Source organism: Hyperolius riggenbachi, chromosome 3 (genome assembly GCF_040937935.1).
Source record: "Hyperolius riggenbachi isolate aHypRig1 chromosome 3, aHypRig1.pri, whole genome shotgun sequence".
NCBI classification, from domain to species: Eukaryota; Metazoa; Chordata; class Amphibia; order Anura; family Hyperoliidae; genus Hyperolius; species Hyperolius riggenbachi.
In genome coordinates, this window is record NC_090648.1 from 285,993,914 (window position 1) to 286,017,676 (window position 23,763).

Below are 23,763 nucleotides of genomic sequence, written 5' to 3' on the forward strand. Positions count from 1 at the left end.
TATCCCACCCACCTGTACCCCACCTGTGATGTACCCCACCTGTGCTGTATCCCACCCACCTGTGATGTATCCCACCCACCTGTACCCCACCTGTGATGTATCCCACCCACCTGTACCCCACCTGTGATGTACCCCACCTGTGCTGTATCCCACCCACCTGTGATGTATCCCACCCACCTGTACCCCACCTGTGATGTACCCCACCTGTGCTGTATCCCACCCACCTGTGATGTATCCCACCCACCTGTACCCCACCTGTGATGTATCCCACCTGTGATGTATCCCACCCACCTGTACCCCACCTGTGATGTATCCCACCCACCTGTACCCCACCTGTGATGTACCCCACCTGTGCTGTATCCCACCCACCTGTGATGTATCCCACCCACCTGTACCCCACCTGTGATGTATCCCACCCACCTGTACCCCACCTGTGATGTACCCCACCTGTGCTGTATCCCACCCACCTGTGATGTATCCCACCCACCTGTACCCCACCTGTGATGTACCCCACCTGTGCTGTATCCCACCCACCTGTGATGTATCCCACCCACCTGTACCCCACCTGTGATGTATCCCACCTGTGATGTATCCCACCCACCTGTACCCCACCTGTGATGTATCCCACCCACCTGTACCCCACCTGTGATGTATCCCACCTGTGATGTATCCCACCCACCTGTACCCCACCTGTGATGTATCCCACCCACCTGTACCCCACCTGTGATGTACCCCACCTGTGCTGTATCCCACCCACCTGTGATGTATCCCACCCACCTGTACCCCACCTGTGATGTACCCCACCTGTGCTGTATCCCACCCACCTGTGATGTATCCCACCCACCTGCGATGTACCCCACCTGTGCACATAAAACATACACAATGACCAATTATTAAACATCAATTTATTGTAAAAATTAAGACATTTAAAATCACTTAAAAACTTGAAACTCCAAAATAAACACATTTCAACAAAACATATTAAAAACCAAACATTCACCCTCGTCCTGGTGGTGTGGTAAAATAAAGTCTCAGTTGGTCCCTGTTCCGCAGTGACACTACCCTTGGCCTGGTTGCATACCTCCGCAGGGGCATTAGTGGAAGCACATTCGGGGGTTCCGGAGTCTCTCTTTCCTCCTGCCGCACAAAGTTGTGGAGGATGCATGCTGCCTTCACCACGACAACTGCGTTGCCCGGTTTCAGCAGCATGGGCGTGTGGAACACCCTCCACTTTGACACCAGGATCCCAAATGTGCACTCCACCATTCTCCTTGCACGGCTCAACCGAGCATTGAAGTGTAGCTGGCTGGCATCAAGTCCCCTGTCTGGGTACGGACGCATTACATGGTCGGACAGGGCGAAGGCCTCGTCCCCCACAAACACATAGGGGTAGGCCGGTGCCCTTGTCCCAGGCCAGGGTCTGTCACGGGGGAGACGCAGTCTGCCTTCCTCCATCAGCCGGCAAAGGGTCGTACGCTGGAAAATTCCAGAGTCATTGGAACTACCGTACGACCCCACATCCACGTACACAAACTTGTAGTCCGCATCTGCCACTGCCATTAGAACAATGCTGAAGTATTTTTTATAGTTGAAATAATGGCTGCCACTCCCCACGGGTTTCTGAATCCGGATGTGTTTCCCATCCAGTGCGCCAACACAATTAGGAAACTTGCACTCGGTCCAGAAGCCCTGGGCGATCTCCTCCCATTTCGTGGTGTCCGGCACAGGCATGTATCTGGCCCTCAGTCGCGTCCAAAGGATCCTCGAAGTCCTCACGACGATGCCTGCCACCGTGCTCTTCCCAATACGAAATGTGACATGTAGCGATGTATATGTTTGTCCAGTTGCGATGTACCTACAAGAGAAATAATCGAAATCAATTTTTCATGTCGTTACAGGAGAAAGGTTCAAGACAAGGTGGCGCAATATACGGGATGCATACGTGAAATGGCTACGGAAGAAAAAACTTGCCGAACGAAGTGGCAGTGGCGGGGGAAGGCGACAAAAAGACTACCAATTTGCCAAGCAATTGTCTTTCATCAATGCAAGCCTGGAACCTAGACTGTAAGTACCACTACTGTGGGCAGGAACTGAGAGCTCATTTACCATGACTTCGGCCATGTATTGCTATGGCCTCAATTCCCATGGCTAGCGAACTTTTCTCACAAGCTTTATCAAATGTTGGGTAGAAACGGTTGATAAAGTGTTTGCTAGTGTTTGCTAGCTCTGTGAATTGACACCACATGCTGTTTGGCACACCAATAAATATTGTTTTTATCTACAGGACTGAAGACAATTTGGAGCAAGAGGAACCGACCCAGGAGGCACGGTTCAGCAGTGAGGAGAGCTTGGTGGATGATGACGTCGCCGATGTAACCTATTGCCCCGAGGAGAGGAGTAGGAGGAGGGAGTCCTTAATCCCAACTCTCTCCTTTGATGATGACTTGGCAGAAGAGAGCTTGGATGTTGAGGTTGCAGGACCGAGTGTGGAAGAAGCTGCACCTCCACAATCGACCGCTATGGAAGCTCCAGGGGAACAAGAACAAAGTGAGGAGCACCGAGAGACTGCAGCACAACCAGCGCGCAGGGCAACCCCGACACAGGCCAGAGGACGGGAAGATGCTGCCACACCACCAGTGAGGACCACCACACCAGTGAGGCGTCGAGGTACCCTCCCCCCAACAAGGAGAGAGACAGAGTCCGAGATGTCCGGGGCTGTCTCCGGACTTCTCGGGATTCTTCAGAGCCACCAAACTCTCATAACCCGGCAGTTGCAAGATGAGGACAGGGGCCATATCATGGAGCAGTACAAGTCCCACATCACTTCACTGCAATGTGAGCTCGACGCTGTACATGGGCACTACAGGGACGAGCTTAAAATGATTCATGAGATGCACAGAGGAGAAATCGACCAACTGCGTGCGCAGCATCATCAGTCGGTGGGCCAGCTGCAGAACATGATGCAGCAAATGCATCAACAAAGCAAGGAACTACTGAAATTGCAGGCACACCCGTGTTTTCACACTGTGATGTCTCTAATACCATATTTGGAAAAGGTGCCTTCCCAAAACCTGATGGCGTGCCATTCCAATTTGCTGGAGGTGATTAAACAGCACATGGACACGCCATTATTGCAACCACCAATTTTTAGACCCCCACAACCAACAGCGGTGCCCACCTGGCAATCATCACAGATGTACACCGGCTACAGAGGCAGTCAATATGGGCCACCGCTGTCAGGGTCCAGCTCATCCACGACCAGCACCCAAGAGAGTCCAGATTTCCAGGCAGCAACTCCCACCTTTTCTAGTAGTGGTGCCGATACAATTTGAAAAAAAAAGTCAAATTGTTCCTGGACATGCTCCTCTGAATACCTCCGATCCTCGGAGGAAGGATACCATCACAGGGCTTTTTAGCCCAACCTTTTCCCTGCCCCATCTCCTTCAACCAAGGTTCAGAGGTGTTCAGATGACCATGTCAGGGAACTTTTGGTTTTGCTGGACTTGAACTTTAGGGCCTGGTGTCCCCGAAAGACACTACCTGGGTCACAACCTTGTGCCTGTTGCACTGCACCTGTAGTCCTGCACCTGTGCCTTTGATTCCTCTTGTTCCTTACTTTGTTGTTCCTAATCACTTGCACAAGACCCTTGGAGCCATGGGTGAAGGACACCTTCACTGGTCGGTGAGAGGCCTAGCCTTTTCACTGACCTGTGTCCTTCATCCATGGCTCAGAGGGTCCTGTGCCAGTGGTTAGGTTTTAGAAGCACTAATAATTTAGGGCCTGGTGTCCCCGAAAGACACTACCTGGGTCACAACCTTGTGCCTGTTGCACTGCACCTGTAGTCCTGCACCTGTGCCTTTGATTCCTCTTGTTCCTTACTTTGTTGTTCCTAACCACTTGCACAAGACCCTTTGAACCATGGATGAAGGACACCTTGACTGGTCGGTGAGAGGCCTAGCCTTTTCACTGACCTGTGTCCTTCACCCATGGCTCAGAGGGTCCTGTGCCAGTGGTTAGGTTTTTAAAGCACTTCAATTTTAGGGCCTGGTGTCCCCGAAAGACACTGCCTGGGTCACAACCTTGTGCCTGTTGCACTGCACCTGTAGTCATGCACCTCTGCCATCGGTTCCTCTTGCTCCTCACTTTGTTCTTGTTCCTAACCACTTGCACAAGACCCTTTGAACCATGGATGAAGGACACCTTGACTGGTCGGTGAGAGGCCTAGCCTTTTCACTGACCTGTGTCCTTCACCCATGGCTCAGAGGGTCCTGTGCCAGTGGTTAGGTTTTTGAAGCACTTCAATTTATTAGGGCCTGGTGTCCCCGAAAGACACTACCTGGGTCACAACCTTGTGCCTGTTGCACTGCACCTGTAGTCATGCACCTCTGCCATCGGTTCCTCTTGCTCCTCACTTTGTTCTTGTTCCTAACCACTTGCACAAGACCCTTTGAACCATGGATGAAGGACACCTTGACTGGTCGGTGAGAGGCCTAGCCTTTTCACTGACCTGTGTCCTTCACCCATGGCTCAGAGGGTCCTGTGCCAGTGGTTAGGTTTTTAAAGCACTTCAATTTTAGGGCCTGGTGTCCCCGAAAGACACTGCCTGGGTCACAACCTTGTGCCTGTTGCACTGCACCTGTAGTCATGCACCTCTGCCATCGGTTCCTCTTGCTCCTCACTTTGTTCTTGTTCCTAACCACTTGCACAAGACCCTTTGAACCATGGATGAAGGACACCTTGACTGGTCGGTGAGAGGCCTAGCCTTTTCACTGACCTGTGTCCTTCACCCATGGCTCAGAGGGTCCTGTGCCAGTGGTTAGGTTTTTGAAGCACTTCAATTTATTAGGGCCTGGTGTCCCCGAAAGACACTACCTGGGTCACAACCTTGTGCCTGTTGCACTGCACCTGTAGTCATGCACCTCTGCCATCGGTTCCTCTTGCTCCTCACTTTGTTCTTGTTCCTAACCACTTGCACAAGACCCTTTGAACCATGGATGAAGGACACCTTGACTGGTCGGTGAGAGGCCTAGCCTTTTCACTGACCTGTGTCCTTCACCCATGGCTCAGAGGGTCCTGTGCCAGTGGTTAGGTTTCTGAAGCACTAATAATTTAGGGCCTTTTGTCCCCAAAAGACACTACCTGTAGTCCTGCTCCTCTGCCATCGGTTCCTCTTGCTCCTCACTTTGTTCTTGTTCCTAATCACTTGCACAAGACCCTTGAAACCATGGATGAAGGACACCTACACTGGTCGGTGAGAGGCCTAGCCTTTTCACTGACCTGTGTCCTTCATCCATGGCTCAGAGGGTCCTGTGCCAGTGGTTAGGTTTTTGAAGCACTTCAATTTATTAGGGCCTGGTGTCCCCGAAAGACACTTGGGCAGCTATGCCCTGCAACTCTTCCAGCACAAAGTTGGTGGTTGGTGTTCCTTAAAACTGACCGGGCTATACCATAGATATGTTATTTTTTTGTCTTCCATGTTGAAGAATGTTTCCATGTTGGAAAGTGGTTGTTTTTGCAATAAAAAAATTTGTTTTTACATACCTCAGTGTGATGAGTAGTTGTTCTTGTGGTGTGACTGCTCTCCTGAACGTGGTATCCTTCTTCCTAAGGTCATCCTTCACCATCTCCAAAAGGGTATCAAACCTGTCAGGAGATGTAAAGGAAGAAGCTGTAAAGTATGTTGTGGGACAAGGTGTTGGGTGGAGGATGGGGGAGGTGTGTTTACAGAGGTTTGGGAGTGTTGTGGAGGGTGGGGGTGTAGTGTATAGCTAGGTATACAGGGGTGTGGGGGTCAGGGTGGTGTGTTTAGCTAGGTATACAGGGATGAGGTGTTGTGGGGGTGAGGGTGGGGTGTTTAGGAATGGTGGGGGTTGGTGTATTTAGGCCTATATACTTACAGGGGAATAGACATCCGAGTGTAGCTGTAGAACTTCTGTGGGTGTCGTCTGAGGTCCCGGTAGAGGGCCTGGAACTCTCCCTTCCTCTGCCTCCTGGCTAGTAGAGGGTGCACCCACCATCTCCTGCGAGGAGCACGCCTTCTCCCCACATAGTAGTAGGTAAACAACAGGAAGGAGAGAATTCCCAGGTAATAAGCGTAAAAAATGACTGGATCCATGGTCCCAACTGCTGTCTCTGTATCCAAGGATGGTCTCCACACGTCCAGTTGTCTCCAACAATGACCCCAGAGCTTCTGCTGACCTCCCAGAACCCCAGGTATTTATACAGGTTGTTATCTCTTTAAGAATCCGGATCCGGACCGCAACCGTGTTCATACCGCACGGAAACCGTATGCAACCGGACCGGATCCGGACAGGAACCGTACGGTTCAGGTCCGATCCGGCTCCGGTGCGGTCCGGACATCCGGTGCGGTTTTTGCAAAACCGCAAGTGTGAACGGGGCCTAAAGGGAAAGGGTCAGCACAACAGTCATGCAAGTAGCATTTATTAACATAACACAGCAATGGTACCCTTTAGTTTCCTCTAGTTTTATGCTTCCTTTTGGAAATCTCAATTTACAAATGTTGCAAACTACATGTTTTACATTGTCAGACTGAATATTTTGAATTATGTGGCACACATTGCACTACTGATTCTGTACATGCTTCTTTGGACATTCCTTGAAAGGACAGATGCCATGCTTTATCCAGTACCTTCCCACACTGCATCTGTGCATTGAGCAGGTCAGCTTGGTACTCCCATACTCTCTGACGTTTATATACATGGAGTACCATGCTTTTCTCAAACAGGTTCAGGTTTGCTCATCTTACCTTTTATGTGCCAATTGCTTGTCCGTCTTCCTGCAGACTTTAAAAGCATTATTCTTTTTAGCCTGTTCATCTTTAAAGAGAATCTGTATTGTTAAAATCGCACAAAAGTAAACATACCAGTGCGTTAGGGGACATCTCCTATTACCCTCTGACACAATTTCTCCGCTCCTCGCCGCATTAAAAGTGGTTAAAAACAGTTTTAAAAAGTTTGTTTATAAACCAACCAAATGGCCACCAAAACAGGAAGTAGGTTGATGTACAGTATGTCCACACATAGAAAATACATCCATACACAAGCAGGCTGTATACAGCCTTCCTTTTGAATCTCAAGAGATCATTTGTGTGTTTCTTTCCCTCTGTTCTCATGCACTGAAGTTTCAGGCTGCTTGTTTCTTCCTGCAAACAGCTTTGCCCTTGTCTGTAATTCTTCAGTATGTGAAAGCCCAGCCAGCTCAGAGGACAATTTATCCAGCTTGTAAAAGAAAAGAGAGAAGCTGCTCTGATCCTAAATAACACACAGGCAGTGTGCATAGAGGGGCCTGGAAGGGGGAGTTCATAACAGAACCACAACACTGAAGAACTTTGCAGCCTTCCAGACACAGGCCGACAAGTCTGACAGGGGAAAGATACATTGATTTATTACAGAGACAGTGATAGTATAAAGTGCTGCAGTAAGCCAGAACACATTAGAATAGCTTTTTGAACTTGCAGGATGATAAAAAACAGGATGCAATTTTTGTTACGGAGTCTCTTTAAAGTAAGCCTGAGAGGAAGCAATCCTCTGCCGCCTCATTCCTCTGAAATCTGCCCCAGTAACTTCGGGAGTCGAGGCTTACTGCGCATGCATGGCCCAGCAGTGCGCCATTTTGCGCTCCCATTGCGTAGAGAGTTCTGCACGTGTGTGGTAGTACTGCTCAGGCACAGAACGCTCTTGGCTGTACTGCACTGACTGGCCAAAATTAACAGGCCAGATTGCGGAGGACGGCGGTGAGGGACAGATTAGGGTGAATCCACATTAGCCAGTGGATTATTACCAGAATATCCTATTAAACCTGTCTGGTATCATATTCTGAAAAGTTGCAAGTCCCAGACCAACCCTCCGGGTCGTTCCATTGTCCCTGGCATGGGATAAACCACAGAGAGACTCTCCAGATACCTGGACCACATCCTGAGACCTCTGCTTGAGGAGATACCCTCTCATCTCACAGATTCGATGGATGTGCTAAGAGACCTGGAGGACCTGCAATAGCATACTGGAGATTTCCTAGGAGCTGTTGCTGTAGAGCGGGGGTGCCCAATAGGTCGATCGCGATCTACCGGTAGATCGCGACCGCCTATTTGGTAGATTGCGACCGCTTGGCCGCGTGTTGTCAAATATAGCTGCCGTCTTACTTTCTGTGGTGCAGCGGCTGTCATAATTAGCTTCCCCGCGCTGCAGACTGATGGGAGAGGCGCGGCTGCACCAAAGAGGCGTGGCTGGAGGGGGAGAGGAGCCAATTGGGAGCGTCTCCTCTCCCTCCTCTGTGATGCATTTTGGCCACGCCTCCCCAGATCCCGCGGGCTTTTAGGTCAGGAGACCAGCAACCACCGCTCGTCCATCTTTGTGAGGACTGAGGAGTGGAGAACGGAGGCTTTGCTGAGAGGTGGGCATTTTACATTATGGTGGTTGGTCAGGTCGCGTTGCGGGTCAGGTCGGGTCGCGTTGCGGGTCAGGTTGGGGGGATTCCTTCACTGCAGGGCTAACTCTGAGCCGAGTGCAGGGGGAAGGGGATTTCCGATCATTCTTGCTATATACTGCCAAAAATGCTGGGGTGGGGAGGGGGGTTTGTCACTATGTGTCACTACCCACCACTATCTACCTACCTACCTATGCTAAAAGCACCCATCCCCACCTACCTATGCTAAAGGGACCCATCCCCACCTACCTATGCTAAAGGGACCCATCCCCACCTACCTATGCTAAAGGGACCAATCCCCACCTACCTATGCTAAAGGGACCCATCCCCACCTACCTATGCTAAAGGGACCCATCCCCACCTACCTATGCTAAAGGGACCTATCCCCACCTACCAATGCTAAAGGGGCCCATCCCCACCTACCTATGCTAAAGGGACCTATCCCCACCTACCTATGCTAAAGGGACCTATCCCCACCTACCTATGCCAAAGGGGCCTATCCCCACCTACCTATGCTAAAGGGGCCTATCCCCACCTACCTATGCTAAAGGGGCCTATCCCCACCTACCTATGCTAAAGGGGCCCATCCCCACCTGCCTATGCTAAGGGACCTGTACCCAGCTACCTTTGCTGAAGGGACCTATACTTAGCTACCTATACTGGAGGCACTTGTACCTGGGGGCTGTTCATGACGGGAAGGGGGGGGGGGGGGTCTGCATCACTTTAAATGTTGGTAGATCTCCTAGACTTGGCAAGTTTTAAAGTAGCTCGCGAGCCGAAAAAGTGTAGGCACCCCTGCTGTAGAGAGTCTCTACAGCCGAATACCCCATGATTTGGGACTGAAGGCTGTTAGGTCCTTTCTGGATCGCACTGTCAAAAATGAGGCATTCAAGGAATGTATCTGTGAATGCCTGCATTTCGTTTTGACCAATAATTGCTTCTTTTTTAATAACAAGTGATTCTGGCAGACATCCGGTACAGCCATGGGCACAGCCGTATCTTGTACTTATGCCAATATCCTTTTGGCCTGGTGGGAAGAAATTTATGTCCATTCCACCAGAAACCCGTTCAGGGGTCCTCTCTGAATGTGGTCCAGGTATGTGGACGATATCCTTGTGTTTTGATCTGGGACTTGTGAAACATTTAAAGAATTTGTAGCATACTTTAATCGCAATGAAGTCAGTATGGCGTTTACTGCCACAAGAAGTCAGAGTAAAATAGCATTCCTAGATCTTGAACTAGAGATCCATGGAGAGAAACTCATTCCCAAAGGATATTGAAAACCCATGGCTTCAAATGCACTTTTACGTCAGCTTAGCTCCATCCAAAACGTCACTAAATCACTTCCTTACAGCCAGTGCCTCAGTTAGCATCAAAATAACATGGACGATGCAGATTTCTTTTTGCAGGCTGAGGAGCTGGGTGTGAGACTATTGTGAAGTGGTTACGAACCGGAACTTATTCAGGAATCCTTCAAAAAAGCGAATGTTTGTGATAAACAAACTCTCCTAAAGTGCAAAAGTAAGACTGAACGAGCAAATCAGAAAAAGATCCCATTTACTTTTAGTCACACAATATTGTCAGATACTATTAAGGAAACCATACGGAAAACCTGGGATATTCTTCTTAGAGACCCCTTGCAAAAGTTGAAGACGGCCCTCTCTTCTCTTTTAGAAGTGCACCTACTATTGGATCCTTAATCTCTAAAAGTTAATTCAAATCGGGGACCAAACGTGACTGGCAGAGTAGTAGCCTGCCACAGGGCAACCACAAATGCGGGCATTGTATTTCATGCCGGCAATTATAAAGGGGAACGTCTTACCAACTTGGTCCTATGAAACGCAGCGTCAAAAACAACTAGGCAAATGAACAGATTCAGAGAGCACTGTAATTCCCTGTGTTCGAAGAAAGCCTTGCCAAGATTGAAAGAACATATGTAGGAAGCCCACAATAATGATTCCACTGAACTGTCTTTTGCAGGAATTATTCATGTCCCTCCCTTATCCAGAGGAGGAAACCGAGAGAAAAAGTTAAAAAGAGAGGAAGCACTCCTCCTCCTCCGGACTAATGCTATGAGCCCATTGGGCAAGAACAATTATACAGATCTTTCATGCTTCTTGAACCCTTCGGTTGCATCATGACGCCCTCTTTGCCTGTTGTTGTTTTTTAGTATTGTTACGGTTTAGTAATTATCAAATGTACATACCAGTATATTATTCGGTATAGATCCGCTCAGTGACTTTGTTGAATTTAGATTGCTAGCTGCATAGTTGTGTTGAGATCATAGTATTTCCTCTTTTCACCTTCCTCTCCATTTTAGTTTTCATTTTTTTTAGGATTTTATACAATATATTATCACTAATATTTATTCACGATATGATAATGTATCACTATATTATTTGAAAAATATCAGTGCATTTGCAGTGTTCTCCCCAGAATTTTTTTTCCAGCCGGGTGGCATATAATAGTAGCCGGGTGGCATGAAAAAGTAGCTGGGTGGGGCGAGTTGAAAATGCAGGGCAACTGTGCTTACAGCATAGGAGGTGGTGAGGAGGTGACCCGATGACAGCCAGGTGGTCACCAAATCTAGCCGAAAAGAGCCTGGGGAGAACACTGCATTTGAAACTTCACTTGATCTCCATATTTGTTTACATATATTTGCATGATTTGTCCACTTAGTGGTCTTCCAGGTGTTATATTAGTAATGCACTGAATAACCACAAGATGGTGCTGTGGAGTTATTCAGATACGTGTTCTCTCCTTCGTTGCGTAATTATGTCTGCCTATAGATAATATACCATGGTGTGAAAGGAGTTGCTGTACGCATAATGCATTGCCTGTAAGGGGCCATGCATATTTTGGCATACAATACACTATATTCATAACGCGTACTGAATTTTCGCATCACCAAGGGCGGATCTATACGTCAGTAATGCGTCTGACTTGTTATATTTGTTTACTGTACACGTATTGTCGAATACTGCAATCTTTTGATGTGCATGAATAAACCACAGAAGCAGTGCCAACTTTCACCTTTATTCCTCCCATTACAAGATAACCTGCTTACATTCAGAGCACGCTGAAGCCATCACCGCCAACCAGTTTATATTAGTGGGTCCTAAGCCACACATTATACCTCCCCTTTTAACACTGCAGAGCCGACGCTGTTTCCTTTTGATACACTTCATCTTTAAAGTAAGCCTGAGAGGAAGCAGTCCTCCACTGGCTTGTTCCTCCACAATCTGCCCCAGTAACTTCGGGAGTTGGGGCTTACTACGCATGCACGGCCCAGCCGCGCGCCCTTTCGCTCTCCCGTTGCCTAGAGAGTTCTGCACCTGCGCAAGTAGTACTGCTCAGGCACAGAACACTCCTGGCCGTACTGCACCGACTGGCCGAAATTACCAGGCAAAATTGCGGAAGATTGCGCTGAGGAACAGATTAGGGTGAAGGGAGCCAGAGGAAGCCCCAGGAATATATATAACTTTTATTATCCTTCATCTCAGGTACACTTTAAAGCCTACTAGTGATCAGTTAGTTGCTTTTAACCTCCCTGGCAGTTCATTTCTGTCTGGATTTATGGGTCTAAAAGTGGTACTTTTTTTTCAAGAATTTTAGGCCTCAAATTCTTAAGTCATAACTCACCAAAATACAGTGGTGTGAGAAACTATTTGCCCCCTTCCTGATTTCTTATTCTTTTGCATGTTTGTCACACTTAAATGTTTCTGCTCATCAAAAAACGTTAACTATTAGTCAAAGATAACATCATTGAACACAAAATGCAGTTTTAAATGATGGTTTTTATTATTTAGTGAGAAAAAAAACCTCTAAATCTACATGGCCCTGTGTGAAAAAGTGATTGCCCCCCTTGTTAAAAAAAATACCTAATTGTGGTTTATCACACCTGAGTTCAATTTCTGTAGTCACCCCTAGGCCTGATTACTGCCACACCTGTTTCAATCAAGAAATCACTTAAATAGGAGCTATCTGACACAGAGAAGTAGACTAAAAGCACCTCAAAAGCTAGACATCATGCCAAGATCCAAAGAAATTCAGGAACAAATGAGAACAAAAGTAATTGAGATCTATCAGTCTAGTAAAGGTTATAAATCCATTTCAAAAGCTTTGGGACTCCAGCGAACCACAGTGAGAGCCATTATCCACAAATGGCAAAAACATGGAACAGTGATGAACCTTTCCAGGAGTGGACGGCCGACCAAAATTACCCCAAGAGCGCAGAGAAAACTCATCCGAGAGGCCACAAAAGACCCCAGGACAACATCTAAAGAACTGCAGGCCTCACTTGCCTCAATTAAGGTCAGTGTTCACAACTCCACCATAAGAAAGAGACTGGGCAAAAACGGTCTGCATGGCAGATATCCAAGGCGCAAACCACTTTTAACCTTCCTGGCGGTAAGCCCGAACTGAGTTCGGGCTATGCCGCCGGAAGGCACCGCTCAGGCCCCGCTGGGCCGATTTGCATAATTTTTTTTTTGCTGCACGCAGCTAGCACTTTGCTAGCTGCGTGCAGTGCCCGATCGCCGCCGCTACCCGCCGATCCGCCGCAATTCCTCTCGCCGCGGCCGCCCCCCCCCCCAGACCCCGTGCGCTGCCTGGCCAATCAGTGCCAGGCAGCGCTATGGGGCAGATCGGAGTCCCCTCTGACGTCACGACGTCGATGACGTCGGTGACGTCATCCCGCCCGTCGCCATGGCGACGGGGGAAGCCCTCCAGGAGATCCCGTTCTTTGAACGGGATCTCCGGATCTCCGATCGCCGGCGGCGATCGGAGGGGCTGGGGGGATGCCGCTGAGCAGCGGCTATCATGTAGCGAGACTTTGTCTCGCTACATGAAAAAAAAAAAAAAAAATTTAAAAAAAAAGATTTGCTGCCCCCTGGCGATTTTTTTGCAAACCGCCAGGAGGGTTAAGCAAAAAGAACATTAAGGCTCATCTCAATTTTGCTAAAAAAACATCTCAATGATTGCCAAGACTTTTGGGAAAATACCTTGTGGACCGAAGAGACAAAAGTTGAAGTTTTTGGAAGGTGCGTGTCCCGTTACATCTGGCGTAGAAGTAACGCAGCATTTCAGCAAAATAACATCATACCAACAGTAAAATATGGTGGTGGTAGTGTGATGGTCTGGGGTTGTTTTGCTGCTTCAGGACCTAGAAGGCTTGCTGTGACAGATGGAACCATGAATTCTACTGTCTACCAAAAAATCCTGAAGGAGAATGTCCGGCCATCTGTTCGTCAACTCAAGCTGAGGCGATCTTGGGTGCTGCAGCAGGACAATGACCCAAAACACACCAGCAAATCCACCTCTGAATGGCTGAAGAAAAACAAAATGAAGACTTTGGAGTGGCCTAGTCAAAGTCCTGACCTGAATCCTATTGAGATGTTGTGGCATGACCTTAAAAAAGCGGTTCATGCTAGAAAACCCTCAAATAAAGCTAAATTACAACAATTCTGCAAAGATAAGTGGGCCAAAATTCCTCCAGAGCGCTGTAAAAGACTTGTTGCAAGTTATCACAAAGCCTTGATTGCAGTTATTGCTGCTAAGGGTGGCCCAACCAGTTATTAGGTTCAGGGGGCAATTTCTTTTTCACACGGTGCCATGTAGTTTTCGAGTTTTTCTTCTCACTAAATAATAAAAATCATCATTTAAAACTGCATTTTGTGTTCAATTATGTTATCTTTGACTAATAGTTAATGTTTTTTGATGAGCAGAAACATTTAAGCGTGACAAACATACAAAAGAATAAGAAATCAGGAAGGGGGCAAATAGTTTTTCACACCACTGTATGTCAGAATAAAGGTCTTGTAGACACCCCAAGTATAATAAAAGACTAGAACACAACATTGTTAAAATTATTACATTTATGAATAAACTTTAAAATAGTGAAACTGTAAGATAAGGCACGGGACTATACAGTATGTACATATATACTTAATACACCTCAAGCGTGTTGTATATTTTGAAACAGGGAATGGCACAGAGGGCGACATCACAATCTGGGCAGTAGGAGCGTGATTCGTTTTGGATTTTTTTCCCTTTGCTATCAGTCTTAGGTGGCAGGCAGAGAGTAGTCAAAATTCAGACAGAGGTCAGTACAGGCGGCAGGCAGAGACTAGACAAAATCCAGGCAGAGGTCGGTGCAGGCAGAGAGAAGTCAAAAATGTTTATTAACATTAAACGCAGTTGTAATCTATTTCTTTACTTGTGTAACAGTACACCTGAACTGAGAAATGTAAGTTGGCTGCCAGATTTATTTCCTTTTGAACAATACCAGCTGCCTGCCAGTCCTGCTGATCTTTTTTTTTGTTTGTTTTTTTGCTGCAGTATCTGAATCACATCTGAGAAAAAAAAGCATGCAGCTAATCCAGTCAAACTTTTTTTTTTTAAGGGGCTGTAGCTTAACGGAAGAGGCAGACAGCCAGGTACTTTGCATTGTTTAAAAGAAAATACATGTCAGCCTCCATATTTCTATCACTTCGGGTGTGCTTTAAGTAGCACGACCACACAATAGAGAACTGTGATTGATTAGTACAGAATTCGTTTTTTAAGTTTTCAAGTATCTCTTTATTTGAAAGCTTTAGAAAACAGTATTACAATATATGGCAATATTCAAAAGGTGCACAATATAAGAACAGACGTAAAGAAAATTCAAGTTATACCAAACATCAAATGAACAGACCAGCCGGTCTTGGGTATTAGTTCCATACCTAATATAGGACTGCTGAAGGTTTCCACTAGGGACAACGGGGAACATTTGAGCAAAAGGTCAGACTAAAAGGCAGAACCTGGAATGGCATATGGGGTACTTATAAGCTCGTAGGTGAGGGCACAATTCTATATGAGGCCAATGAGCCGTAAAGCAATCTGAATTAGTGGAGTAGAGCAGAGGGGGCACTGCCTCTGTACTCTATCCATGGGGAGCAAGTTTTGAAGAAAACCTCCCGGCTGTCGGCCAATCGAGCATTTATCATTTCCGAAACCGTTGTGGGGTCTACTTTGTTGATTACTATCGTGCGCACCAGTTAGCAGCTACATTTGTTTTGGCTGCATTTGCTATGTGTTGCAAAAGTCTATGCTCTGGGTGTCGGAGTGGTGCAGGTTTGCAACCCAGTACAAGGGCCCTGGATTTTGTGTTATTTTGTTTCAAAAGGTGGAGACTTTACATCAGGGCCACCAGATATGGAAAAGAGTTCCTCTTGCTTGAGCAGCCTCTGAAGCAGCACTCTGAAACCGAAGGGTCAAAGACATTCAATCTATGGGGAGTAAGATAAGTGTGGTGCAGCAGTCTTAGGGAGACTTCAATTTGAGTGCTGAATAAAGTATCTTTAGCTAATGTTTAGAAACATCCAGCCCAAGTTTTGTAATCAGTTTCATAGTTCAGATCAGACTTCAATTTAGACATGAACAAAGGTTTGGGGTCCAATGGTGGCTGATTTTAGTGAGTATATAAAAGGGAGATCAGAACCTTGCAGAACGAATCTGACTCGCATATTATTTCAGATGAGGTTTTCTTCAGTTCTGCCGGTCTCGATATTAAAGAACCAATGAAGTGGGCGATCTTCACGGCTCAGAACATCTACCCCCAAGCAGATGAAACTCAGAAGAAGGTTGGTGTAAAGTTGGGGTCCTCCCATTCACTGATGGCTCATACACAAGCTCAACAAAAGTATTTTAAATGCACAATTATCAAACAACTTTTGTTGTTGAAACAAAACAAAAAAGTTGTTTGCTATTGTTCAAACAACTGATAAGCAGCTCGTCAATGCAACTGTTGAATTGGCTTGAGCTGCATCTTATCAGTTGTTTGAACAATAGCAAACAACTTTTTTGATTTGTTACAACAACAAAAGTTGTTTGTGCATTTAAAAGACTTTTGTTGAGTGTGTGTATGAGCCTTGGGATATCCTGCTTGCCTTATCAGGTTCCTAGGAGACCACCAGCAAAAGGCTCTGAGGTTAAAGGACACCCGAGGTGAATAAACTAATGAAATAAACAATTGTATCCATCTTCCTTCTCCTAAAATGACTTTTAAGATATTCCACATTTTTATTTTATGTTTAAATCTACTTTTTAAGTTTTAACTGCGTTATCGTTTTTTCACAATGACATCTTCATTGAAGTATGCCAGAACTAAAATCTATGAACCATTGACCCTTTTTATCTCTTTCCTGCTCTCAAAACGATTTTCTGCTAGGAAAGTGTTTTATAGTTGGAATTTCTTATCAGTGAGGGTCACACTGTAGTCACTTCCTGTCTGAGTCAGGACGGAGTTAGCCACTTACATACCTGATATTTAACTCGATCAGGCAGAGAAATAAAAAAAGGAACACAGCCTAGTTATTTGTGTGCTAGGCGCTGTACATACCCATGTCTATCTCATCATGTCACGTCACCTCGGGTATCCTTTAAGGCCACTAGGGAAGTCGAGGCTGACCAGGAACTGGACAAGCAGAATTTTCTTAAAGACTCCTCCTCACCTGTTGAATGCATAAAATGGGTTTGTCCAAGACGATACAAATCTTTATAAATGTGATAGCGATGTAAAATGTTCTTTAGAATAACTTAATGGGTGCCATTAAGTTATAGATACCTAGAGTAATCATGTAACTGCTTTATGCCTGGTACACACCATTAGAGTCAGATGGGGCAGAAGAAAAAACTTATCCATAACTGGGCCTTTCTCCAGCCCCCTTTTGGCCTGGGCACTCCCTCGACATTCTCAGTCGCTTCCCCGTTCGTCTGCAATTGGCTCTGGTAAGTCCGACGGTCTGGGGCCAACTCCGCATCTGCAACCTGGCTGCGTCCGTGCTCTCATTACTGGGAGCATTCTGCGGCCAGACTGTGGGAGTGCGATGGCAGAGCGCACGCAGCCAGACTGTTAAAATCTCAGCTCTTCCTGTTCAGTAAACCAGCACCTATTCAGTAGGAGACCTTGTGCAAGACTCACTAACACTGCTACTGCCTTTAGTGCGCATCCTAGTGGCTGCAGCTCTGGTGCTTTGAGTCTGTTAGGAGAAAAGCATAAATGTTCTATGTCTTGTCTCAATTGTGAGCCGCTCTGAGGGACAGTTAACTGACAGTAAGTACAGTGCTGAGGAGGATGTCATTGCTATATAAATACTAAATAATAACTATTAGGCTGCTTTTAATTAGCATATCGTATTGTTGATTTAATAAGAATGTAGAACTGTAACAGCAATTTGTTACACACATAATTTATATCCTAGAATGTTTTATTTCTGGATTTGCTTATAGAATTGATATTGACCAATATTTCAAAATCGTTGAATAAACATCAAATAGGTTAATATTTTGTTATTGGTTACTTTTTCTGACAGTTGGCTATGACAATATACGGATAATCCCAGGTAGTGGGAAATCTGATAAACTGTATATTTCAGAATTCTTAGCTGGTAAATGTGGAATTAAGCCTAAGCCAAATATTTTTAATGAAAAACCATAAAATACAGAGCACAGCCATTCCCCTTTCTGTTCGGCTTTTTACTGTATAATTAACTCTGTGTAAGAATATTTTTGTGGCTATTACTGGAAAATGAAACATTTCAGTGTTTCGTCAAATCTAAGCAAAGTTTTAATGTATTAATATTTTCCAATTTCTAAGAGCAGAATAAAATGTAGGGAACACTTACATGCAGCAGAAATTACTTTTTGCATAGTAAATGAATGAATCTTATATCTGACCCCCATATCATTTTGACAGAGACTGATTCTATTGCTTGAAATGCTAATAGCTGAAGTAAAATTTGACTTGATCAGGATAGTCAGTAGTCTTAAAAGTTTGAGTGGGGTTTAGTTTCAAAATCCTAGCCAATTTTACCTTTTCACTTTATGAATGGTAAGGTCAATCTCTTCAGTCCTTTCACCCTGTGTACATTATTTAAACACATTCCAGTTCAAAGCAACATGTACCAAGAGTTCAATTACGCAGTATGCGTTTGCTCTGCAACACCAAACCACCACAGACCAGACTTTTGCATCAATCTCATTGCATCAGTGTGGTGTGGGGTGATATAAAAGGTCCAGCCATTAGTATTTGTGTGCTAGGAAAATTTGCCCCAACCAGCTACATTCAGTGAAGGGTCACCAATCTGGTGCTGTGCAGCATATTTCCACATGGGTTGCTTAGGCCCCTTTCCCATCAGGGATTATTTTGGCCATTCTGACATAGTGGTCATTGTGTGCGATCTCTAAGGTGAAATTAAAGTCCATAGATGTTCAATTTACCTTTCACATCTAACGCTGCGTTTTTGTGCGTTGTGGTTCGACGTTCCCTGGAGCGTTTCATCGTGTGATGCTTGAGTTACAATGAAAGTCAATGTAAAATGCAAGCTCTGAGAAGAGCATGCATTTTACGTTTCAACGCATGCAGTTACAAAATAAAAAAATGATCACCTGCGTTTTAGTCAGTAAATGATTTCTTCAAGTCAATTGGAACCGTGCTTACGAAAAAAAAAAAAAAAAAGCAAGATACTTACCTAGGCAGAGGGGAAGACTCTGGTTACTATAGAGCCTTTTCTTTCCTCTCCCAGTTGCCCGTTCCAGCGAAGGATCCCCCATAGCAGTATTTGACTAAATTAGTCAAATACTGCTCTCTCCACCACCGAAGGGAGGCTTCAGAAGTCTTCGGGAGCCCGACTGCTCCTGAAGACAGGCCACTTCATACTGCACATGTGCGAGTGCGCAAGAGTGTGCCAGTATGGAGCCGTCTGTCTTCGGGATGACTCAGCTCCCGAAGACTTCCAATGTCCCCCGCAGCTGGGAATTTAATCAGAGGAGCTGCCGCCGCAACGAGGGCACGGGAGAGGGAAAGCTCATTAGGATTCAAAGCTTTCCCTCTCCTTAGGTAAGTATCTGTTTTTTTTTTGGGGGGGGGGGGGGGGGGGGTAAACAGACTCCCTTTAGCTTTAATTCACACACCAGTATTTTTGACTATGTTAAGAGTTTATAGCAGTAATGCAATCATATTGAATTATTGCTTAGGTCCACATTTTAAAATATTTTTTTACCACTGTTAGGACTCAGACCCACTAGCAGCCTTTTCTAAGTGCTAGTGATTTGAAAAGCTCTTGCTAATGCAATGCTAGGGGGATTTTTATAGAAGCACATCACTCAAGTGGGATCACACCCATAACAAGGGCTTTAACAAATCACAACTGCTTAGCAACGGCTTAGTAATGTACTGCTAGTGGGTGCAAGTATGAATTTAGGGCCTGTGGTGTAGTACAGGGCCCTGTAAAATGTCTGCACACGTCTCCGCACTGAATTGGGCATTGCCTCTCCATACTCCACTAAGGCCAACTGCAGTGATGAGTAGTGTGCATTGCTCAGCACCACTGCAAGTAGGAACTGATCAAAACACTTTAATGTGCACCTGGCACCTCAGCCAAAACATCGAACAAACACAAGGCTCTATCACTGCTGCTGCTTTCAACTTCACATGATGGTTGACTGTTGGCCTCAGAAATCCCCATTACTACCAATCCCTTGTGTCATTGTAGGTGCTAGCTAAGGGAACTGCTACAATCACAATTTCTTACTCCAGTCGACAGCAGCCTTATTAAAGCAGACCTTGAGCTGCTATCACCTTGTCAATATTTATTATGGAAACTGGTTATGCAGTTTAGGTTTCCCCTGCCAACTGCTATTATGTTCCCTGTAGGGGATCTGCAGCCCTCATCACCCCCCCCCCCCCTTTTCCCTTTCCCCTCTCAATATATATGTTGATTGAGCACATACAGTGGTACGATCATACTATGCATTCTAGCACAAAGATCCAGCTGTACTGAAATTGTATTATGCAAGATGTCTGTGCCTACTGATCTAGATGCCTTCAAGAATGTATAGACCCATGTCTTCACCTCCATGTTTGTTGGATAGTCTCTGATAAAACGTCTGTTGGTCTCAAAATTGTGTATTGTGCTGTTTAGGTAGCTATCCCAAGTTCAATGGAGACATTTTCCTTTCTGTGTACAGTCTGTCGGCGGACTGATAAGGCTGTTTCTGAACGATCCGCCGGTCGGATCGCTCAGAAACAGCCTTATCAGTCCACCGACAGACTGTACACACGCTGTAAAACCCGCCCAGCGGGAGGTGACGACGTACCCGTCGTTGCCCTTGATCAGACGTGTGTACGAGCCTTAAAGGGAACCCGAGGCGGGGTTCTTACAACACAATCCCCATACAGAGGCTGGGTCTGCCTATAGAGCCCAGCCTCTGTTGCTATTTAGCTTCCCCCAAAGCCCCCCCTGCGCGCTGTGAGACCCCATTAATCACAGCCGCGCTGTGCGTGCTGTTTACCTCTCCTCTGTCAGTCTCCGCTCTCCCACACCTCCTGAATCGCTCTGGTCCCCACCCGCATCCCTTCCCTCCAATCAGCTGGGAGGGAAGGGACGTGGGCGGGGACCGGAGTGATTCAGGAGGCGGGGGAGAGCGGAGACTGACATTAGAGAGATGAACACAGCCCGCTGCAGCACGCTGTGTGTCAGCAGCACGGCTGTGTTTTATGGGGTCTCACAGCGCGCAGAGGGGGCTTTGGAGGAAGCTAAATAGCAACAGAGGCTGGGCTCTATAGGCAAACCCAGCCTCTGTATGGGGATTGAGTTGTAAGAACCCCGCCTCGGGTTCTCTTTAACACTCACTGTAAAACAAGCAGTAGTTGTGTGTTTTTAGAAAGAAAAGAGTTATCTTGTACTGTAAAATTAATTACCGGTATTATTTGATTTCTCAAATATGTTCCAACATATTCCTTAGTAATAATTTGCATCTGACACTAAAAAGTGGATTTTCATGTAAGTGGTTGAGTTGATCATGATGTCAGCCCTGTAAGGATGGCCAGGAAAGTAAAAAAAAAACTCCATGCCATGTGCTGCTTTGTTATTTCTTCCCCCCCCTTCCTCTTTTAACTACTCTGCCATTATTTAACAGTGTGTTTATTTTAGGGTATAACAATTATACTTTTAAGGTATTATTTTAGGGGTGAATACTATATTATTTTTTCTATGCTTTATTATGTTGTATGTTTTGAAGAAATATTGCTGAAATGTTCTTTTCAGTTTAGTTTGACATTTTCCTGCATCACTCATGTACAATTACTATAGCAATGACCTCTTCCCCATTGCTTTACACATAGACCCATGCAAACACACTGTGCCAATTTGCTCTTGTATTGTAAGATTTTATGCTTCATATGATTCTTATTTGTTTTTCTGTACTCCAGGTATATGGGAGCTGTTGGATCCTCCTCAGCTTCTTCCCGAGTAATGTGCAATAATGTTCCAGGTTTGGTGACTCGCCAGAGGCAGCTTTGTCAGAGATACCCGGAGATCATGCATGTGATTGGTGTAGGAGTGCACGAGTGGACTGCAGAATGCCAACATCAATTTAGACATCATCGGTGGAACTGTAACACCCATGAAAGAGATCAGAGCTTATTTGGAAAGCTAATTTTACGTAGTAAGTTATTGCATCGTCCATATGTGTCAGTGTTATCAGTTTAAGTGTGCAATTTGTGTGTGTCAAGAAAATATAGTGGCAGTAGCTTCACAAAGGTTCTTCTAATACACAGTTGGGAAATGGGTGTAACCCTTTGAAAGCACACCAACATACAGTACACATGCTTTATTGCATTGATCAGTGTTTGACGTTACCTTTTTTGTGAGCTAACAATGTGATGCTTATGGCCAGAAGGTGGCCATTAATGGTACGAGCCCACAGCCGAGCACATTAAGGGCTGAATTGCTGCTAACCAATCAGATTGATGGGATCGAGCAGAAAAATGAATACCATTGATCCGATCAAATTGGTTAGTGAGAATACGGTGATCAATCACTCTCGATCAGTTACCGTGGCAATCAGAAACGATCGATCGGCTGCCGGATTGTACTGTTAATGGCCACCTTTAGCCACTCTATGTTTATCTGCCCCATAACTTTACCACAGCATACATTTTTACATTTTGATGAACCTCTGTTCATTTATTGAACTTTTTTTTCTGCCTACAAAAAGCTAAACGACTCCATAGATCATAACCGTGCTCAAATCCATGTTTTATGGCCCTGTAATAATGTTAACTCTTTATTTCCAGCTGAGTCAACCTTAAAGGACAGCTCAAGTGAGAGGAATATGGAGGCTACCATATACATTTACTTTTAAACAATGCAAATAGCCTGGCTGTCCCTTTGATCCTGTGCCTCTAATACTTTTAGTCTTAGACCCTGAACAAGCATGCAGATCAGACGTTTGGATTTGCCACATGTATGATCCTGGTGTGTGATTCAGACACTACAGACGTGAAAGTTCAGCAGGACATCGGACAACTGCTATTGTTTAAAAGGAAATAAATAAGGCAGCCTCCATATTCCTCTGTGTCATTTAAAGTGAACGCAAACTACCACAGCACTCAATGACAAGTCTTCTTTACAATAATAATTCATTACTGCTTAGCCAGATCAAACTGTATCATCAGTAACTGTGAATACAAAGCTGAAATAGCTCTGCTGGGATCTCTGCTGGCTGTCTCCTCATACATATACATTGCAAAGTGACTCCACTTTGTTTTCAGAGGGCTTTTTAGGATTTTTATATATCATAATGAAGATTTTATTTCCATAAAGGATATTGTGCTGTGGCTAATCTTTTAGAGCATAAAGCAAGTTCTTTAGTTTTTTAGTTCCGCTTTATCTGCTACTTTCAGCAATCTGTCACGTGTATGTAGTCCTACAGCTTCTGTTTAAGCTCTATAACTTGGCCACCCCTAGAATTCAGAAACCTTTGGTGCCAGAACCTTCTGCCATACTGTCCTAACCATTGGAAAGTCTTGCCCACCCAATCAAGAAGTAATCCTGTGTTCATTATAGTATACACTGACACAGCAAGGAGAGACTTGGAACCCAGGTGTAATTGAGAGGACCTTCTCTCCTAGTCACCTTTGAAATGTATAATACTGAAGTTTGGGGCAGTGGAAAAAATATATGGCAGGACATAAACACCAGAAATTAGATCTAGTACAATAATGGCATTGAACTTGATCCTATGAAAAAGTTTATCAGAAATGTATTACTAAGAGATAAAAGATTATTAAAAAGGTACATTGGATGGCCACCCCATCACAACACAACAGCATCTAAAACCAGACACACCAGCACCCACACGCCGGCAAGAGGATTCAAAGTCATTTGAACTGGACTCAATTGGAATAGGTTGGAAAATCAGCAAAAGCCACAAGTCCAATAAATTGCCTGATGTGCAATCCAGTTGTTGTAAGATTATAGAGAAGCATCTCCAGA

General features: G+C 45.5%; 1 protein-coding gene across 4 annotated transcripts in view; it reads left to right on the forward strand.

The window, feature by feature from the left end:
- The window catches only part of LOC137563684 (protein Wnt-2-like), a 142,851-nt gene that overhangs the window by 9,924 nt on the left and 109,164 nt on the right, over nt 1–23,763 (forward strand). For 3 of the 4 annotated variants that reach the window (XM_068276433.1, XM_068276431.1, XM_068276432.1), the window contains exon 2: nt 21,696–21,931. In XM_068276433.1, coding sequence (XP_068132534.1) covers nt 21,700–21,931 — 232 coding nt within the window. In that variant the 5' untranslated portion in view covers nt 21,696–21,699. Of the gene's footprint in view, nt 1–15,968; nt 16,066–21,695; nt 21,932–23,763 lie in introns of those variants that run through there. The other variant, XM_068276430.1, reaches the window with a different exon arrangement.